Raw genomic sequence first — 19,634 nt, 5'->3', positions numbered from 1 at the left:
ATTATATTTTCCATTTTCCTCAAAAGTAAAACCAGGAGCCAAACTCCCTACCAGTGGGTGGCAGTAATGCACCATTAGGGTGTTTACCAATCCCTAAAAACAACTAAGAAGAATAGCCGTGCTAAAGCTAATTAGCTTTTCCCTTCCTGTCAATGGGAACGCGGCTAGCTCCTCCGAGACACCGCTTGGATAATCGCCCGTCGTTGTGAAACAGTTAAAGATGCTTAACACGTGACACAATTGTATGTCTGTGACATGTTCCAATGACATCGGTTGTACCCGACGGGTTGCTGCTGCTGCACTAAATCGATTTGTTCATCTTTATTTTGGGAAGAAATGACTACTGTCAGGCAAGAGGGTAAGCAGCGCGCTGTGCTAGCTCGGCTAACTCATTCATACTACTTGTATCCGGAAGTTTTTATGCCATAAGTTTGAGACAGTTCTTCAAAATGTAATTTCTAACTTATTATAGCATTAGAAATGAAAATGCATTGCATCAAATAAGAATTACTGTATTTGTTTTAATGTGTTACCTTGAGTCGGTAACATGTAAAGATTCAGTTGTTCGTTCCATTCAATTGAAAATAAATTCCACACAGGCAAAGACAAAATAATCTTTGTCACCAAAGAAGATCATGCAACACCCAGCAACGCCGAGCTTGTTGAGGAAGACCCTGATGATCCTTATGAGGAGCGAGGTGAGTGACCAAAATAAGCTTTAAAAGTAGCGCTAATCCCACAAGATGTCGCCACAGCAGCCGTACTAACAGGAAAGTAGTAAAAGTGTCAAGTAAATATGTCGAAATGAAATTAGACTGCGCAATATTTACAGTGGAAACTACAAAAAAAAAGCAATTAATTCTCAGCATCTCTGTCTTATTAGGGCTGATTCTTCCCAGTGGGGAGATTAACTGGAGCTGTCCCTGCCTGGGTGGGATGGCCAGTGGTCCCTGTGGGACCGAATTTAAGGAGGCCTTCTCCTGCTTCCATTACAGTAAAGAGGAGCTGAAGGGCTCTGAGTGTCTGGATCAGTTCAGAGCAATGCAAGAGTGCATGCAGCTCTATCCGGAACTCTACCCACAAGAAGAAAATAAGATACCTGAAGCAAATGCAGAGCAGACTTCAGAAGATGCCACAGCTTCTGATTCCAAGGCCACATCTGACCCCGTGCAGGACTCAAATAGCTCGCAAGCCAGTTCAGGGAGTTCACTGGAAAACTAATACCTGTCATCAGTTTGGGAAAATCTTTAGGTGGGCCCTGATGCGCTAGTTACCCATTTCCGCTTTTTGTTTGTCTGATTCGGAAATAATAATCAGAGCACACAAACTGTTGACCACAGAACTAATTATTATAATAATTATATATAATTTTACAAAAAAGCTTTCAGTTTATTTCCTGCATCACGTACATTGCACTTGTCTTCATGTACTGTACTGCATTCAGCAGACTGATTTAAGAATTGAGCTTCCAAGTGGGGCCAAGCCTTCTGTAAAGCAGACACAGTATTTACCTCAACTCTTCCAATGGCATTCATGTCACTTAAATAGTTACCAATAAATACTATTGAACGTTTTGAAATACAATTGATCTTTGACTACATTTTTCAGTGTTTTGTGGTTGAAAGCACATTGGGCTGAGCTTGCCTGATTCAACTTTGCAGCTTCAACTTTTCAATGAAGTTAACACGCGTATTGTTTTTGTTTTATTTTAATTTGGGAGGAAAAAAATCAATCACGGGAAAAACACAAACTCCATACAGGTGTGGTTTCAAATCCTAAACTTCAGAATCTGGCCACTTGGGGGCAGTATAATACTCATGCAGACAAATTTTACTTTTGAGTTTTGTGAGTGATTCTGAATTTGAGTTGAGTGCTTTATAAAACATTGTTAACTGCACCATAAAGAGTTTCTACCAATTATGCAGCCTTTAACCGAAATATCTAAAATACTGTGATGTCACCTGAAATGGATAATTGCTCCTCAAACCTCATACAACAGTTCTCAGCATGCACTATTCGCTCAAGAAATGTCATGAATTACTCCAACATTTCAAAGTCACGTTCTAAACCAAATATCAAATATTACATCCTCTTTAAAGTTACACTTTGTCACCTAATCTGCCTGCCAGCTGTTTATACAAGCTTGCTTTTCTGGCTGCTTTTCTACCAGCGGCTGATGTTTTTTCTTCCTGTCCAACCTGCCATTCCATCAAAAAATGGTCTGACTTTAGTCCCTTGTTCAAAGGTTCTGGCATTCATTTTTGTGTAAGCAAGTACCTAGGGTCAGAGGTCAGTTTGAGCCGCTTCAGATTCCCTTTGAGATCAATAATTACCAACCATCCTTTCCTGTTAGCCAATCAGACCACTCAGACGCAAGTCTTCTCCCTCAAATATTCAGCAGCGGTCTTTCCACATTCTTTTTAAATTGAGGACTTAACAGGATGGCCACCCTAAAGGAGATATGCAGCGGCTTACCTCTGGATGTTTTACCCCCGAACCGAGGACGAGACCCCAATGTGCCCCATGCGCCCGTTCGGACCCCAAACCTTACAGATCAAGAGGAGCGGGTAAGTAGATTCAGTCAAGGCTACATTGAAAATCTAGAAAATACTTTCCTGGGTCAATTGTCCTCATTTGGGTCATTGGTGAGCCAGAACATATCAAGTGATAGATATTGTATTATTATTATATTACTGCATCTCTGATTTAAAAAAAAAAAAAAAAAGTTGTTGACCAGTGTCATGTGGTGTACTTATTGCGTAATCACTGTTGACGGCTATGCTGCACTACAATATTGATTATTCTCCAAGGTCCTTCACTGATTGGCCAAAAGTGAAGCAAAGTCTTCAGTCAATAATTAAGAGAAGCTAGTGACCTCTATTTTTTTGTGTGTACGTATTATACCTGTTTCTGATACACATGCTGTGATTATAATTTTTTTTCTCCCACTTTTAGTTGGCACTGAGAAACGCCCTGCGATATTTCCCCCCGACCCATCATGCAACACTCGCACCAGAATTTGCACAAGAGCTGCGCCAATACGGGCACATTTACATGTATCGCTTTTGTCCTGTGTTACATCTGAGGTAAGACAACAACATAATAATCAGAAACTCAAATGACATTTTTAAGAGTGTCTTGAGAGCATATTGACAGTTTTGCGTGTTGCTCAGAGCGTACCCCATCCACGAGTACCCGTGCCGCACACGCCAAGCGGCCTCAATCATGTTGATGATCATGAACAATTTAGACCCAGCAGTAGCCCAGGTAAGATTCTCCCACAACTTAATTCATTCAATTTCTTACCTCAAATAATCCAAACCGCCTTTTTGTTTTTAGTTTCCCCAGGAGCTCGTCACCTATGGAGGAAATGGGCAAGTTTTCAGCAACTGGGCTCAGGTACAGTTAGTTAATATTGAAATATAATATCCTTGAAAAGTTAAGATGTCGCAAAATTAGTCCACTTTTTTTGTAAAATAAATAAACAAATAAGGTAAAAAAAAGGTAAAGTCCCAATGGTTGTCACACCGCTCATGTTTTTGCCTTCTTGGACTACAAAGTCAAACATTGCTTAAACTCTTATTTTGAAAGAGCCAACATATTGTGTGTTTACATTCGTACAGTTCCGTCTCGTGATGAATTATCTGAGCGAGATGACAGAGGAGCAGACTTTGGTCATGTACAGCGGTCACCCCATGGGTCTGTTCCCCAGCCTGCCCTCTTCGCCCCGCGCCATCATTACCAACGGCATGGTACAAGCTACCACGACACACACTCACCACATTCTATTGTGATGATTATCTTCTTGGTTTTTGTCTAGGTTATTCCAAACTACTCCTCCAGAGAGCAATATGAAAGGATGTTTGCTCTCGGCGTGTCAATGTAAGTCTTCAAGGTGTTCTTTGTTACAATCTACTCTGATGCTGTATTTGCATATTTTGCAGGTATGGTCAAATGACAGCTGGCAGCTACTGCTACATTGGACCTCAAGGGATTGTTCATGGCACTATGGTACGCATTTTAATGAACTCATTTAGTTAAAATTGTTATTCTTGTAGCACGATAAAAACTGGATTAGTTTATCTGCACAGCAATCCATTTTTTTCGACCGAGCCTGTTGTCAAATTAGAAGTACTTATTTTGTGTGCAGCTGACTGTGCTGAACGCCGGTCGGAGGTACCTTGGCTCCGGCGACCTTAGGGGGCGTGTCTTCGTGACCTCCGGCCTTGGGGGGATGAGTGGAGCTCAGGCTAAAGCCGCCGTCATTGCCGGTTGCATCGGCGTCATCGCGGAGGTGATGCCAGGATGGCTTTGGGTGGGAGGTCTTGTGTGTGACGCGTGTGATTCTCCATTAGGTGGATGAGGCTCCTCTCAAAAAGAGACACGAGCAGGGCTGGTTGATGGAGGTCACCGACGATATGGACCACTGCATTAAACGCGTCAGGTAGCACACACGTTTCCATGATCACTAAATGTTATCAAAAGGAACACGCATGTGTGTTCCCACAGTTTGAAAAAAAACAGTAACTTAGTAAAGTTACTGGTTACTTGATTTTGGTGGCTTACAGAGAAAGCAGATCCACAAAGACTCCCCTTAGTTTGGGTTACCATGGCAACATAGTGGACTTGTGGTGAGTGCCACAATGCTTAGAGTGAAAGTTGGATCTCGTAGACATTAGTTAAACTTGTATTCTTGATTAGGGAGAGGCTGCAGTTGGAGTACCAGAAGACAGGTGAGCTCCTGGTGGATTTGGGCTCAGACCAAACGTCCCTCCACAACCCCTTCAACGGAGGCTACTACCCAGTACAACTCAGCTTCCGCCAGGCTAACCAGCTCATGTCCACTGATCCGAGTCGATTCCGCAACATGGTCAAAGAAAGGTGGCGTCTCTTATGCAAAAAGCGATGGTATCCTGAAATCAAAGTATGTTGCTGTGAAGCTAACTCGTTCTGTTTTTACTATTCCATAGCCTCCAAAGACAAGTGAACGCGATCAACAAATTGTCGGATGCCGGCATGTTCTTTTGGGACTATGGCAATGCATTTCTACTAGAGGCGCAAAGAGCTGGTACAAATGACACTTTGAAATTGGCTCGTATTCACAATAACAAAAAAAACAAAAAACAAAGATATGCTATTGGGCTTTCAGATAGACTTTTTTGATGAACCTAAAATATGCTATAGTGAACTTATTGTGACCCTTTGTCAACTTTGGGATGCACATGTTGTTCAGTGTACTGAATTTTAAGTATAATCTAGGATTTAATTGTGTTTAAATCATCATTATTTGAATTTATATTATATAGATTATATTTATATTTTTGACATGAAATTGTTTTTTTTTATAGGTGCCGAGGTGGAAAAGGTTGGTGGAGGTGCAACAGAATTCCGCTACCCATCCTATGTCCAACACATCATGGGGTCAGTTGTCAATTTTATTGACATCCCATTTTCTCTCTCGTGTGCAATCATTTGATGTCTCCACCCCTCAGAGACATTTTTTCTTTGGGCTTTGGACCATTTCGTTGGGTGTGCACGTCTGGCGACCCCCAGGACCTCGCTGTAACCGACAATATCGCCGCCTCTGTCTTGGAAAATTTGAGCGCCAATGTGACCGATAGAGTCCGACAACAGTACAACGACAACATCCTCTGGATCAGGGAGGCCGGAAAACACAAAATGGTTTCTAACTACACTCGTACGTGGCTCACAAATCACCACTCGTGAGATGATTTTCTTTTCTGCGTGTGTGTTGTTGTGTGTGCACCCGCGTTTTGCAGGTTGTGGGCTCCCAGGCCAGAATTCTCTACTCGGACCAGAAAGGAAGAGTTGCCATTGCTTTGGCCATCAACAGAGCTGTGGCTGAAGGAAAAGTTTCAGTAAGACTGTTTATTAATCCAATTATACTTTTACAGAAATGACCGCCCCCCCCCTAATGTTGGCTATTTTTTATGCTTTTATCTAATTGAATATTTTTTCTTTTATTGTAAATACATGTATTAATAATATTTGTATGCATACACATTCACATTTTAAGTTCTTTTCTTCCTCCTGCACAAGTTATACAAAATATATACTGAATATGGACCTTTTCAAAGTGAGATGGCTTATCTGTGTCAGGCTCCGGTGGTGATCAGCAGAGACCACCATGATGTGAGTGGTACCGACAGCCCCTTCAGAGAGACCTCCAATGTGTATGATGGCTCTGCGTTCTGTGCAGGTATGTGTAGGTTGTCTCATCTGACTTCCACATTCGAGTAGTACTGATTGCACATAGCCCACTTTGATTCCCACAGTCTAAGCGACTCCTTACTTCTTCTAGATATGGCAGTCCAGAACTTTGTTGGCGATGCCTTCAGGGGTGCCACCTGGGTAGCTTTGCACAATGGTGGCGGTGTTGGCTGGTAAGGCTTGGTTTGTTATCTTGTGTCATCGATTTGTATAAACCAGGGATCTCCCATGCCGAATCCCGTAACATGAACGAGTTGTTACTTTCTATAGGGGTGAAGTGATGAACGGAGGATTTGGTTTGCTTTTGGACGGCTCTGAGGAAGCAGCGAAGCGAGCCTCTCTGATGCTCAACTGGGACGTGTCCAATGGGGTGAGACGATGCAGAAAAGTGGATTTGACAGATGCCTTGTGACTGATGCTAATGACTTTTTCTGTTTGTGAAGGTGGCCCGGCGCAGCTGGTGTGGAAACTCCAACGCCTACGAGACCATCCAGCGCACCATGGAGGAGGTTCGACAGCTGCGCGTCACTATGCCTTTTCCGGTACATGATGAGCACGTACTGGACCGGGCTCTGCAGGGCTAACCTCGAGGAACCGGAGAGTCCAAATGAAAACAGCAGACATTTAAATTAAAGCCATTGCTTTCATGCAGATGTATTATCGGAGAAGAATACAGGTGTGTTAAAATAGTTTAGTAATTCGTAATAAATCATCCATCAATTTTCGAGAGCTCATGCTTGTCTGTCTGGTATCTCTCTCTCTCTCTCTCTCTCTCTCTCTCTCTCTCTCTCTCTCTCTCTCTCACTCTCGCTCTCTCTGCCCCCCCTCCCTCTCATTACTGCATTAATACTTTTGTGTATCGTTCAAATTTATAGTTATACCTTGGGTCCCATCAAGTGTATTTGTGCGTTGTTGGACCTTTAAGAAGCTGGGTGCATTGGAATTGAGTGACGTCACTGAATTGGAGACGTTGTCCTGCGGGGAGAGGCACATCCTGTTCTGTAAACATCATGCAGCACTTTTGATGATTTGTTATGATTACGTTCGCCTTTACTTTCTGTGAATGTACAGCTTTTGCCTTTGCACGCCAACGAGCATTTTTCTGCCGTAAGTTGAGGATGTTTTTTTTCGTTCTTGAAGTATGTTGCATTTAGTGTTTAAAGTTGCCCGGGTCGTACAGAGGTGAACTAAGAATGGACACACCTCGTGCACCCGGAGCGACCACGCACAACAACATCACGCAAGAGAACACGGGGACCATGACGACACTGCGTGATACAAAAGGCATCCTCCCGGTATGTGACTCCGGCTGCAGCAGCAGCAGCCTCGTCGCGCTTCCCGACCTGCAGCCTCCTGCTCACGTGACCCAAGTAAAGTTGAGGAAAAACGCGGTGACTGACGACTATAAGATCACCTCGCATGTGCTCGGCCAGGGAATCAACGGCAAAGTGCTGGAATGCTTCTGCAAGAAAACGGGACTCAAGTGCGCCCTCAAGGTTGCCCGCACTCGTTCTCTCATTGGGGTCACAATTTTTTGAACAACTTAAATGATGGCGGTAGTCACAAAAAAAAATTCATCAATGCTCCTACACATTATAGGATATTTAATGACTGTTTTTTTTTCTTTAATTGTTTATGTGCGGAGCAGATTTTGTACGACACACCTAAAGCCCGCCGTGAGGTGGCGCTGCACGCAAGGGTTTCTGCTGGTCCGCATGTGGTGCGCATCCTCAGCCTGTATGAGAACATGCACAAGGGGAAGAAGTGTCTCCTCATCGTCATGGAGTGGTGAGCATCACCTGCTCTGTGGCACACTAATGCTTTATTTGAATAATTTATCAATATGTTCAATATTAGAATTGTAGCTTACACAATTGTGCTGCACCCGACTCAGATTTTTTTTCTGTAGTTACTATAATTGTGACATTTTTAGGTTACGTACCCATGTAGGGATAAAAAAAAATAATCATTGCTAACTTGAGTATAAATTGGGAACTCTGAACTCAATTATAAAGTGAAGGACCCCCCTGTACAAAATGGTGCCATTGTGCTCCCTTAATGGTGTTTTGGGAACAATGCTTCCTCAGTGTTCATCTGTTTGTGTTTCAGCATGGAGGGAGGCGAGCTGTTCTGCCGCATTCAAGCCAGAGGGGACCAGGCCTTCACTGAGCGAGGTGGGTTACGCTCCATAAAACCCTCCTCACGTGGCCCCCACAGAGGACACTTTCCATACGCGTGCAAAACCGATGCTCAATATTGCATCTTGCATTGTGGCTGTCCAATTAGAGGCATCGGAGATCATGCGAGACATCGGCTTGGCCATCGACTACATCCACCACATGAACATCGCTCACAGGGATGTGAAGGTAAAACGGCGGATTATTGAATACACCATGATTTACGATTAAGTCAATATTTGTGTACCTGTGACTTCAGCCTGAAAACCTGCTGTACAGCACCAAAGAGGCGAATGCATCACTCAAGCTGACCGACTTCGGCTTTGCAAAGGAGACCACTGTTCATGATTCTCTCCAAACTCCCTGTTATACGCCGTATTATGTCGGTGAGTTTATCATGTTGCGGCAAATAATATGTCTATAATTTGCATTAATATTATTCATTGGGATTAACAAGCTTTATTAAAAATTGTTGTATTTGTATTTCTGTATGCTGATCAGCCACCAGAGGGCGTATTGGTGTTGTATTATCTGTGTGCTGCTATAATTTGACGTTCTAACTTCTTACCAACTGTTCACTTCCTTGCAATTTTAGGTCGTTTACAATCATGTGCAATTCTCACAAATGTGCATTTTTCTCATTTGTGTCATTTCCTTCATCGGTCCTGTCAGCCCCTGAAGTCCTCGGCCCAGAGAAATATGACAAGTCATGTGACATGTGGTCTCTGGGAGTCATCATGTACATTCTGTGAGTGTCACATGTGTCTACAAAATGTGAAGCAAGAGGAAATCACTGAGGCTAAAAATGTTTTCCCAGGCTGTGTGGATTCCCTCCGTTTTACTCCAACACAGGCCAGGCCATCTCTCCTGGGATGAAGCAGCGGATCAGATTGGGACAATATAAATTCCCCAACCCAGAGTGGGCAGACGTTTCAGAGGAAGGTCAGACCTTTAGACTTTAAAAGTATCAATAACATTTCAAAATTAGAGAAAAGGGCTTGAATCTCAGCTCTGACCTTTTCAGCGTGGAGTTTGCATGCTCTCCCCATGCTTGTCAGATAAAAAACACTTCATCTTTTCCTCCGCAGCCAAGCAGCTCATCATCCAGCTGCTGAAGACGGACCCCAACGAAAGGATGACCATCGGTCAGTTCATGAGCCACCCCTGGATCAGCGTAAGTTGACAACCCACACATACTTCCTCGTGCACGTCTCCGTGTTATTCTCAGATGTGTGCGTATCGCTCACACAGCAATCCATGGCGGTCCCGCTCACACCTCTCCACACCACTCGTGTTCTGACAGAGGACAGGGAGCTGTGGGACGACGTCAAAGTGAGAAGGGTGTTTTGCCAATTTTGTCCACAAGTCATGAGGAAAAAAATTCACTTGTGCTTGTTTATTTCATCAGGAGGAAATGACCAGTGCTCTGGCCACCATGCGTGTCGATTATGAACAAGTGAGGATTAAAGACCTAGACACATCCAACAACCCTCTGCTCATTAAAAGACGCAAGAGACCGCTGCCTGTAGAGAATGACGCTCATTTGAATGGCAATACACAAACTCCTTTTTCTGACCAGGGGACTTGATTATAACCCTGCAACTCTATAATTACAATAGAAGGTATTCCCCCCCCAAAATTGACATCATTTTGTAGTTGGTCATTACTTTCCCTGAACCCCAAAAAATAAATAGGAATATTTACAATAAATAACAAATATTTCATATGTACGTTTATTTTTAGATGAGCAGGATTAATAACAACTACAGTTGCACAAATCTTTCCCTATTGGCTCAAAGTTGCACCTATGCAGTCACTTCCCTTCAATAGATAGGACCAAGGTGGGGCGCAACATTCCAGCGCGATGATAAGTAATGCACCAATGATGATCATTTAAAATTATATGATGTCACATTTGGGGAGGGGGTACACTCTTTATATGCGTCATGATAGCAGATTGTGTAAATATTATAAAGCTACGAGTACTATTACAGTATTTCAAATAAAACTGTACTTTTAATGTGTTATCATGTATCTCTTGTACATGAAACCAAACATTGCAAATGACTGCATTTTCGACAGCTGTAATTTGCGAGTCTTGCTAAAGAGGAATAGCGACAGGTGAGACATTAAGGATTAGCTTGAATTCAAATTTTGCAATAATCCAGTCTGGAGGAGATTGACCATGTGGTGGAAAGAATCACTAATGGACTTCGGAAGTCTTTGTCAGCATGCATAGAAAGTGCACAATGACAACTTTGTTGCACTGTTTCTGTGATTTGGGAATTCACCTTTTCGTAATAGTAGTCTCATGTTGGAGGGTGTGTCTGTACTTTTCCATTTGTGCAATATCGCATACATGTATACATACATACCATCCTTTATGTAACCGTGGGACCGGTTCAGGCTTATTGTAACTTGCAAATTCTGTCACTTTTTTCCTGGAAGCCATTCACTCATAGGGGCTTTTGCATAAATCTGTTATGCAGCCACTGCGTGTCTCAGCAGTTAAGAGGTGACTTAGGCTTGAACTGTTCTGGCTGCAGTGACCCAGAGATGCAGGGATTTTAGCTTGTTTGTTTGCAAAAGAGGCTCAAGTTTAAGTCCACATCATAAAATCCAGTTTTAAGTTTATTTGGAATAGCTACTATGCTGTTTGGGCGGGGAGAGGTTGTATTTTCATTCTTATCTATCTTCTTATCTATCGTCTCTTATCTAGCTATCAAGTCAGCATGAGACTCTGCCCTTGTTTGCTCTGCTCTACTAATTTTTGTTTGCTTCCCTAGTGTGGTTTGCATGAAAAGAATTGAATATTTTTCTTCACCCCGTTAAGATTATTTGATTGGAATGCAGGCAGGCCAGTCAAACATCTGCAACTTCCTAGTTGGCAAGAGCAGTGACAAGAATGTCTTTCTTATGGCTAAAAAGGACGTTGTGAAAGCTGCTTAGTCCCTGTACACCTTAATGGAGGCTTTTTGATAGAGTTTCTAAATTTCTTTATTCCATTCATAATATGATAATAGTAAATCGTTGATATTATTTAGTTGATCTATTTATTATTCCGTCATTTTATTAGATTATTGGTGAAATCATTCTTGGTACTGTATATTGTTTATATATAATGAATAGTTTTATTTTAAGAATGATCTAGCATTTTCTCCATTTGTTTATTTTATTTAACAATTAGTGTTACTGTTATGTTGAATCATACTTTTGAGAACGGGAATACATTATGCCTACATAAATCAGTTACAATATATTTTTAAAATAAATGTGGGATCACTAATAAATTGTATAGAATTATGTTAGTAACATTAATAATTTGACGTATCGATACAGATTTTTAAAGTTACTTTTCAAATAAATAACAGTTTTATTTATTTATTTATTTATTTATTTATTTATTTATTTATTTATTTATTTAAAATATTTATTTATTTATTCTTTTTTTTTTTTCTTGTTTATCTGTTTCATGTTCTGGACACAAGAATATGAGGAGCGGTTAAAGAACATGTGCGCGATCCGCAAAATAAAAACAAGCAAACGTGCGCGTGCGCTGCCTTACGTGAGGAGGCGTGTTATGGAGGGCGCGCGCGCGCTCTTCATTCATTGCTGCCCTGACAAGCGACAGCCACCAGTGTGGATGTCCTCCCCTCTCCACCCCTCACTGTCTGACTATCTCCACGCGTGGAACTAGAGCACCAAAGCCGGATTATGAGGGGCTCTTGCCACCCAAGAAACACGCGGGACGGGGCAGGTAAGATCTGCACTGTGGCTTTTATTGGCTGTGATTGGGAACGTGGAAGCTTTTGGAGCGGCAGCTGTGCAGCTTCGATTAGCAGCGAACTGAAGTAAACAAGCGTGTGTCACGTAGGCTCGCTTCCGGATGCCAAGCAGAAAACGCCCACTTACTCTAAATTACATTTAACGAAAAAACGACGACACTTTATGAGGTCATTTGCTTCGTACACGATTTGTGGCTTTGTTGTCAAGTGTTGCCAATTGCGATTTTTTTTTTTTTTAACCTTGAGTCTGCAAGCAAGGAAGCAAGCTGGTCTTGTGGATAAGCTGTCTGAAAGCTTATTTTTTAAGTGACATGTTTTTGTCCTTTTGAGGCATCCTTTTGAATCACGTCACTGTTGGCACAACCGGTCAGCTTTGCAAATAGTTTTGAAGCTGGTGTAAAAATATATCTCAATCTCAAAGTTTGCCCCGCCCTCTTTCAATGTGGCCAAAGAGATTCTGTGACGTCTGCTTCATTTAGTGCATGAGAAAGGACGAACAGTTGCAGTCACATAACCCCTGGCTGACACTCGAGCATCTGACAGTTCCTGGCTGAGAGGAGCCTCACCTCCTTAAGTCTCCACTCACCTGACTATATTTTGATTCCCTGAACTCAAGCAAGTCATCAATGAGACCCGTTTTGATTGATTATTGATTATGACTTTAAACAAAAGGCAGGTTGCACCCTCGGCTGGTTGCCAGCAGTGTTCTAATTATATGGCATTTTTTTTGTATGAGTCATTTTTATTTTGCTTAGGTTTCACACAGATTAGGGGTTGGGTCTGACGATTCCCAGTTAGGGCGTCAAGCGGTAGAGGTCAAGAGGTCATGAGTTTAGATCTTGGCATCTCAAGCGTGCATATTGTGCAGTACAAGTTGATATATGTGCGCTTTGGACTATGACCTCATTTATCTGCCCAGATTAAACGGTGCAGCAGTCTTTTGTACTGCATCCTATATAATCCAATGAGTCAGTTATAATACAAACAGGCTGTTACTGCATTATGTAATTCATATTGCCTGGAGGGAATGCTGGAAAGTAGCTGCACTATGTGACATGCCGGATGACTACGTGCCTGGCGAATGAATACACGATAATGTTGAGCCCAAGGATATGTTGGACTGACAACATGCAAGCTGGCATCATGGCACCGTGCTCTGCTCACCTTAATCTACTCCTAATGATTTGCTGGTCATGCTAATGGAACGAGGCGGTAGTAAAGGCTCCAGACAGTTTTGCCACATATGTGCTGCTGAGGAAGGGCAACATGATATTTCAGCTTTGGTGTCTATCTTAGGCTTTGTTATCTGTGCATTTGTGTCTATCAGGGCTTCTATGAATAATGCCAATAATTCGTCCCTCTGGCTGGCTGGTTCCCTCCCTCCCTCTCTGGTGGAGTCTGTGCAGAATCTGGGGGAAAGTTCACCCGCTCGCTCTGAATCCCATTATAGGCTTGTGGCAGAGCTGCGTCTGCGCACGCGTGCACTGTGTTGTTATTATGGCCGCTTTTACATCTGGAGATGGGAGCTATTGTTATATTAGGCACACGTTGAATGCCACTGCGGTGATTTCTCCGTATTAGTTTTGCTTGTGGAGTAAGGAAACGTAAAGTCACTGTTGTTGTCTTTGTATTTTAGGCTAAATTCTGATATGGATTTGTTTTGTTCACAGCCCCTTCCCCCATCCAGATCTCATTGGTGCTACATATGTGTGACGATATTTCTGCCCCTGGAGTGTCGTCATGCTTCCTGCTTTCCCATTTTGTAGCAGAAAAGAACAAAACAGGATGTAACTAAATGATTCTTTATGCTAAACATCTCAGAAGATTGATTTTCAATACTCTATTTCGCAGACAATTTGCATGATTGAAAACTGAAGAGTCACTGCTGCACATACTTTTGGTCCTGAATTGCAGAGATAAAATGGAAATGTTAACAATGATGCTTTGTTTATGAGTTGTTACTTAAGACTTGAGATCTTGGCCATTTGTCCCTTCCTGTCAGTGAGTGTGTTCTTGAGGGAATTTGGGAGGAACACACCCACCTCCCTTTACTTCTGCTCCCACAAACACACACACACTTTCCGAACATAACAGATTCATATGTTTTTCTCAAACCTTTTAAAATAGGCAATAACCTTACCTATTGAGTTATAATTCAAAGGTATCAGTCCATAGCAATTCAATTTGGGCTAGATAAATCTGTACATTCCGTACTGTTTGTCCTCCAAACAAATGCAGTGGACGTTACTGTATGTGAAAGTGGTGAAACAGCGCAACCTAGTGGCGATTTGTGTCCCTACATGTAAGTGACGAAACGACACCGAGTTGCATGCATTTCATGAGTCACTAATGAAAAATAAATGCACATTATAGTTACAAAATCTTTTTAAAATCTCTATTTATCTTATTTATCCAAATGACTTTGATCAATCATGAAAAGTAAATATTTAAATGTGTAATATTGTTGGGCGACTCATTCGTGAAATTAAAGAGTAATCATGAGTAAAAATGTTTAGGTTCTGTTTGTTTTTTATCTTGGGTCTGCAAGCTGTCATGCACGAGCTGGTTGTTGTGATGCTCCGCTGTGCTCATTGGCTGCCAGGTTTCCGGTCTGTTCTCTGATTGGCCAAGATCGTCGCATGCACTCGCTGTCCACGTGCAGTTCACGCGAAGGTTGTTTTTCCTGTCAAATGTTTTCTTATTGCGTCTCTCGCTCGGCTTTACGGTAAAATCTGTTGAACACCAGAAACTCTTCGTGTATTTTCAGTTTTTTATACCGTTCATTTATTAGTGCTTTAAAATATCACCCTGCGGATGTTTTATTGACACATTTGAGGTAGAAAACGATCTTGTTTCGCTCATCCATTCTTGTTGCGCACTCTACCAGTCATTACGGTAACAACAACCTGCTGTTCCTCAGCTGATATGAGACATCCTCTCCCCCGCAGCCTCAGTGCGCGCAGAACCGAGCTTTTAGTGAGTTACTTGTAGACAGCAGCAGGAACAGCATCGTCGTGAATGATGTTAGACAACGAGGAGTATCTGGTAGAAGGCTTCCCGCGGGAGCTCACTCAGAACCCGCTGAGGAAGATCTGGATACCGGGCAAGAACGGCCACATTGCACAGAGACGTGGTAAGAAGATGCAGCAGCCAAAGGTCTCGAAGTAATCTCAAGTTGTATGGGTTTGATGTAGTTTACGCAAATGGTCACACTTCTTCAACTGGACTTAATTGAGTTTGTCCACAACATCGGCTGTTTTGAAACGCACTCTGCCAACTCCTCTCCCATCTGGATGCCTCTGTTGCAGGTCCTTTTTTGTTTTTGCTGAGTCAAGCGCTGCCTGCGTGTTGTGCTGCTGTTTCAGCTGCAGCTTTCACTGCATCAGTCATTGGACCGAGTCCACTCTCTACTGACTTTTCCTCGCAAATATTCGGCAGGAACACTAGTGGTTAAATGAAGCTTAAAATTAAGTATTAATTAATTAAGTATTAAAATAAATTAAATAAGTATTAATTAAGTATTAAAATTATGATGACATCTAGATCCGTGTGATTAAAAACTAATGTCAGAAAAACATTAGTCACCAAAATTAATGTGTATTGAGACATGAAACGACTTTAACATTTTTATCATGTAAACATTTTAGATCCCCTAACAGGGAAAAAAAAATAAGCCTGTCGTGATTGTAGTTTGAAAAAGAAAGTAGCACACTCTCCAAATGTACATTGAAAGTTGCTCTCAACCAATCAGAATGAGTTAAATATGCTAAATCATCTCTTGTGGCGATCCCCGTCACGTTGTCCTCTTTCCCTTGTCTTGTAAGTCGCTTCCTGACTTCTCGTCTTACTTTCACAGTGAAGTTGACAATTGAGCAACATTGAGTGAGCAGAGATAGATTTTTTTTTTTTTTTTTTTTTTGACAGTGTGCATGACCAACTGCCCCACCCTCATTGTGACAGTGGGCCTTCCGGCTCGAGGAAAGACCTACATCTCCAAGAAGCTAACGCGGTACTTAAACTGGATCGGAGTGCCCACCAAAGGTATTTAAGTCATTGAAACGTAAGCAACAGCTTCTGTAAGCATCAACATTATCTTTTGTCTTTTAAATGTGCAACAGAGTTCAACGTGGGCCAGTACCGTAGAGAGCGTGTGAAGATCTACAAATCCTTTGAGTTTTTCAGTCCGGATAATGAAGAAGGCTTAAAAATCAGACGGTGAGTTTCTCTCATCATTTAGTTTCAATGTCTTCTCTTGTTGAGCTGCATCTGGAAAGTATGTGTTCCTGTTCCTGCAGTAACTGTGCAATGGCAGCTCTTAACGACATTCGACAGTACCTCAGCGTTGAAGGAGGGCAAGTGGCCGTGAGTGTTTTCCTTTCTTCAAAACGACAACAAAGCTCTCAAGGATGATTCATTTCCTTCTCTACCTGTTCAGGTATTTGACGCCACCAATACGACGAGAGAAAGACGAGGGGCCATTGTCAAGTTTGCCGAGCAAAACGGTTTCAAGGTAAGCGCTCGGCGGCTGTGAGACAAGTCCATCGACTGAGTGATTTATCGTGCGTGCAGGTGTTCTTTGTGGAGTCTGTGTGTGAAGACCCAGACGTCATCGCGCAAAACATCGTGGTGAGTTATCATCATGGCGTCTCCATTTACATGCAAATGAACCCGACATGATTTACTCTTCGCGGTAGCAAGTGAAACTCGGCAACCCGGACTACATCCACTGTGACACTCAAGAGGCCATTGAAGACTTTATGAAGAGGATCAAATGCTATGAGTCATCCTATCAGCCTCTGGACGAGGTTTTGGACAGGTGAGGTGACGCAACAATCGATCTTTTCTGCGTTGGCCTCTGAATAGTAAGAATATAACTGAAAGCATTTTTTAAATCACTGTCTTGTCTTAAAGGGACATGCCCTACATCAAGATCATGGACGTTGGCCGGCGTTACCTGGTGAACCGCGTGCAGGACCACATCCAGAGCCGGATCGTGTACTACCTGATGAACATCCACATTACACCGCGCTCCATCTACCTGAGTCGGCACGGCGAGAGCGACCTGAACATCAAAGGACGCATCGGAGGCGACTCGGCCTTGTCGGCGCGGGGGAAAGAGGTGCGAAGCCCCCAACAGCGTCACAATGGTCAACGTTCTGACACTTTGTCATGTTTGGTATCGTTTTGCTAGTATGCCAAATGTCTGAGGAAGTACATCCAGGAGCAGAATATCAAAGATCTGAAAGTGTGGACCAGCCAGATGAAGAGAACCATCCAGACAGCCGAGTGTCTGGGCGTGCCGTACGAACAGTGGAAAACTCTCAATGAGATCGACGCTGTGAGTAGAATATTGCGCACTCTCCTAAAAAATTTTTAAGGCACCTTAACTCATCGTTTCATTTCATCTCGTAGGGCGTGTGTGAGGAGATGATGTATGAAGAGATCCAGGAGCATTACCCTCTGGAGTTTGCATTGAGAGACCAGGACAAATATCGCTACCGCTATCCAAAAGGAGAGGTCAGCGATGGACCTGCTAGATTGAAAAAAATAATGCATTGCATTCTCACCGTGTTCTTTTCTCATAGTCGTACGAAGACCTGGTGCAGCGTTTGGAGCCTGTCATCATGGAGCTGGAGAGGCAGGAGAACGTTCTGGTCATTTGTCACCAGGCCGTGATGCGCTGCCTTCTCGCTTATTTTTTAGACAAGACCGCAGGTATGACACACGCTGAGGAGATGCATCACAACAATTATTCATTGAATTATTATTGAAGTCCACTTTGTGTCGTCTCGTTCCGCAGCCGAGTTGCCTTATCTGAAGTGCCCGTTACATACGGTGTTGAAACTCACCCCACTGGCATACGGTAAGGTTTCTTCCTCATCATCATCTTCAAACGGCCGTGTTGAAGACAGCTGACGAGCATCTGTTTTCTCAGGATGCAAGGTGGAGTCGATCTATTTGGGCGTGGATGCCGTGAACACACACCGAGAGCGACCGGAGGTACGTAAGAGGCCCGCCGTGACCAATCAGGAGTGATTTAGCTCTCCTTACCGCATTTTTTTTACCCAGACTCATCTCAGCCAGGAGGCCGACTTGATGTCCACACACACGCCTCCATCCTTGCTTTGAAAGATGCTTTACAAACATCTTCCTCCAGTGTCTGTCTTATACTTTAACCATGAAGCCAATACACAACTTGTAACCTCTTATAATTGTCATGTTAAATGTATCTTCATCTTGTAAAGATCATGATCAGTATTAATGCCCATTTGTATTTCTTGTTGTCTTGGAAAGACACAATTTAATAAATAAATTTGTTTTATTTCCCTGTTGATGTCAAAAACTGTGGCTGTTGCAGAATGTGAACGTGCAGCGTAGCACAGAGGCCGCTCTGAAAACCGTGCCGACGCACTTCTGACGCTTCTCGTGTGACTTCTCGACTGCCTCACGAGGACGCTCGCCGTTGACGTTCGGCACCGGCATCCTGTTTTGTACTACTCCATGGGCAGGGAACTTTCTGAATGAACGCCGTGTGTGTTTCTGTTACTACGTAGCACTGCCAAAAGCGCTCACTTAATGTCTTGCAGTTTTCTAAAGCTGTGGGTGAAAGAAGGAGCTGTTTGTCTTTCAGTAGTTTGAACATTGCAACAAAACAATAGTGGCCAAAAAGTCATTTAGATTTGGACTTATGTCAATTCTTATATTAGAAATGTCCTGAAATATCCTAATACAACTGAACTGGACTTGGGCAGTCATTCTTTTTGAGGCCACTAGAGGGAGCGTGGTACCTACTTTGAGAATCACTGCATTGGAGGCCAGCCACTATTTGAGGAAACATTGTCTATCATAAGCTGTAGAAATGATTCTATGCATGTTTGGTGTGCTATCAGAAGGAGTGGTGACGGTGTAACTGGTGCTTTTTCGGGTCTCTCCGACTTTTTAATGAGCCTTTTCAACATGTATTGTCTTTGTGAAATGTTCCAGATGTGGACGTGAATGTCAGTCAGTGATATGCCTGGAAACAAAAGAAATCATCTTTGGGGTAAGATTTAGTGGCTTTTCTTTTACTGTGATGGACAAAAAACAGAAGTGTTATTTTCATACATGAGTTCAAATTTGGTGTTTGACTTTAGGGTGAACTATTTTGGTGAACCAATTTTGTTGTATGATTGTTAATCAGTTCCACACCATTGCAATTAACAGTGCCCATCCCCAATGTTTACCCCAAATATGTTTTCACTGATGTGTTCAGATTGGTGCCTGTTAAAAGCAAATCTAAAAATGTTTGTCAAATTGTTATCGTCATCTTCATATGTTTTATTACATTTTATTCTATTCTATAATGGTTTATGTACACAATTATTGTGAAAAGTGTACTTTGCCTTGCTGCTCTCTTTCGAAATAAATGTCAATAAAGTTTTTCTGCTTGGTAAATAACACA

The 19,634-nt window shown here is 42.5% G+C and overlaps 4 protein-coding genes across 6 annotated transcripts; all 4 read left to right on the top strand.

Annotated features, from left to right (window-relative positions):
• The first annotated feature begins 126 nt into the window (after positions 1 to 126).
• Positions 127 to 1,327, top strand: chchd4b (coiled-coil-helix-coiled-coil-helix domain containing 4b). Its single transcript, XM_049734607.2, has 3 exons — positions 127 to 358; positions 600 to 698; positions 884 to 1,327. Exons 1-3 carry the CDS (start codon positions 337 to 339, stop codon positions 1,219 to 1,221), a joined length of 459 nt encoding a protein of 152 aa, XP_049590564.1. The 5' UTR covers positions 127 to 336; the 3' UTR covers positions 1,222 to 1,327.
• A 930-nt stretch (positions 1,328 to 2,257) lies between these two features.
• On the top strand, positions 2,258 to 6,960 carry uroc1 (urocanate hydratase 1). Its single transcript, XM_049734605.2, has 19 exons — positions 2,258 to 2,567; positions 2,956 to 3,086; positions 3,174 to 3,267; positions 3,340 to 3,399; positions 3,624 to 3,752; positions 3,821 to 3,882; positions 3,945 to 4,011; positions 4,151 to 4,294; positions 4,356 to 4,444; positions 4,569 to 4,631; positions 4,702 to 4,881; positions 4,971 to 5,068; positions 5,349 to 5,421; positions 5,493 to 5,682; positions 5,781 to 5,879; positions 6,121 to 6,220; positions 6,323 to 6,404; positions 6,502 to 6,601; positions 6,675 to 6,960. The coding sequence occupies exons 1-19, from the start codon at positions 2,442 to 2,444 to the stop codon at positions 6,813 to 6,815; spliced, it is 2,028 nt and encodes a 675-aa protein (XP_049590562.1). The 5' UTR covers positions 2,258 to 2,441; the 3' UTR covers positions 6,816 to 6,960.
• Positions 6,961 to 7,199: 239 nt separating this feature from the next.
• On the top strand, positions 7,200 to 10,428 carry LOC125977733 (MAP kinase-activated protein kinase 2). Its single transcript, XM_049734606.1, has 10 exons — positions 7,200 to 7,727; positions 7,880 to 8,019; positions 8,341 to 8,405; positions 8,518 to 8,597; positions 8,668 to 8,794; positions 9,081 to 9,156; positions 9,226 to 9,350; positions 9,497 to 9,582; positions 9,660 to 9,740; positions 9,817 to 10,428. Exons 1-10 carry the CDS (start codon positions 7,425 to 7,427, stop codon positions 9,994 to 9,996), a joined length of 1,263 nt encoding a protein of 420 aa, XP_049590563.1. The 5' UTR covers positions 7,200 to 7,424; the 3' UTR covers positions 9,997 to 10,428.
• Positions 10,429 to 12,000: 1,572 nt separating this feature from the next.
• pfkfb4b (6-phosphofructo-2-kinase/fructose-2,6-biphosphatase 4b) lies at positions 12,001 to 19,630 on the top strand. 3 transcript variants are annotated; one of them, XM_049733235.1, is made up of 14 exons: positions 12,001 to 12,165; positions 16,118 to 16,234; positions 16,312 to 16,408; positions 16,489 to 16,555; positions 16,629 to 16,703; positions 16,763 to 16,819; positions 16,888 to 17,009; positions 17,105 to 17,312; positions 17,385 to 17,531; positions 17,606 to 17,710; positions 17,779 to 17,908; positions 17,994 to 18,056; positions 18,129 to 18,193; positions 18,263 to 19,630. In XM_049733235.1, exons 1-14 carry the CDS (start codon positions 12,123 to 12,125, stop codon positions 18,320 to 18,322), a joined length of 1,356 nt encoding a protein of 451 aa, XP_049589192.1. In that variant the 5' UTR covers positions 12,001 to 12,122; the 3' UTR covers positions 18,323 to 19,630. The 3 variants fall into 3 exon arrangements, with proteins under 3 accessions (XP_049589192.1, XP_049589190.1, XP_049589189.1); XM_049733233.2 differs by lacking the exon at positions 12,001 to 12,165 and adding an exon at positions 15,126 to 15,326 and having other exon boundaries at positions 18,552 to 19,630; XM_049733232.2 differs by lacking the exon at positions 12,001 to 12,165 and adding an exon at positions 15,127 to 15,326.
• Positions 19,631 to 19,634: the final 4 nt, after the last annotated feature.

The sequence above is a fragment of the Syngnathus scovelli genome, chromosome 11, assembly GCF_024217435.2.
Source record: "Syngnathus scovelli strain Florida chromosome 11, RoL_Ssco_1.2, whole genome shotgun sequence".
In the NCBI taxonomy this organism is placed as follows: Eukaryota; Metazoa; Chordata; class Actinopteri; order Syngnathiformes; family Syngnathidae; genus Syngnathus; species Syngnathus scovelli.
The sequence above is the reverse complement of the archived record's forward strand: the minus strand, read 5'-3'. Positions and strand labels throughout refer to the sequence as shown.

Excerpts from the sequence above, each read along its gene's own strand:
- chchd4b (XM_049734607.2), top strand. The coding sequence starts at position 337 with ATGACTACTGTCAGGCAAGAGG. Across the intron at positions 359-599 it reads GACTACTGTCAGGCAAGAGG|GCAAAGACAAAATAATCTTT; the intron begins GTAAGCAGCGCG and ends AATTCCACACAG. Across the intron at positions 699-883 it reads TGATCCTTATGAGGAGCGAG|GGCTGATTCTTCCCAGTGGG; the intron begins GTGAGTGACCAA and ends CTGTCTTATTAG.
- uroc1 (XM_049734605.2), top strand. The coding sequence starts at position 2,442 with ATGGCCACCCTAAAGGAGATATGCAGCGGCTTACCTCTGGATGTTTTA. Across the intron at positions 3,400-3,623 it reads TTTTCAGCAACTGGGCTCAG|TTCCGTCTCGTGATGAATTA; the intron begins GTACAGTTAGTT and ends ACATTCGTACAG. Across the intron at positions 5,069-5,348 it reads ACTAGAGGCGCAAAGAGCTG|GTGCCGAGGTGGAAAAGGTT; the intron begins GTACAAATGACA and ends TTTTTTTTATAG.
- LOC125977733 (XM_049734606.1), top strand. The coding sequence starts at position 7,425 with ATGGACACACCTCGTGCACCCGGAGCGACCACGCACAACAACATCACG. Across the intron at positions 7,728-7,879 it reads GACTCAAGTGCGCCCTCAAG|ATTTTGTACGACACACCTAA; the intron begins GTTGCCCGCACT and ends TGTGCGGAGCAG. Across the intron at positions 9,741-9,816 it reads AGCTGTGGGACGACGTCAAA|GAGGAAATGACCAGTGCTCT; the intron begins GTGAGAAGGGTG and ends TTATTTCATCAG.
- pfkfb4b (XM_049733233.2), top strand. The coding sequence starts at position 15,212 with ATGATGTTAGACAACGAGGAGTATCTGGTAGAAGGCTTCCCGCGGGAG. Across the intron at positions 16,235-16,311 it reads GATCGGAGTGCCCACCAAAG|AGTTCAACGTGGGCCAGTAC; the intron begins GTATTTAAGTCA and ends AATGTGCAACAG. Across the intron at positions 18,194-18,551 it reads CACACCGAGAGCGACCGGAG|AATGTGAACGTGCAGCGTAG; the intron begins GTACGTAAGAGG and ends TGGCTGTTGCAG.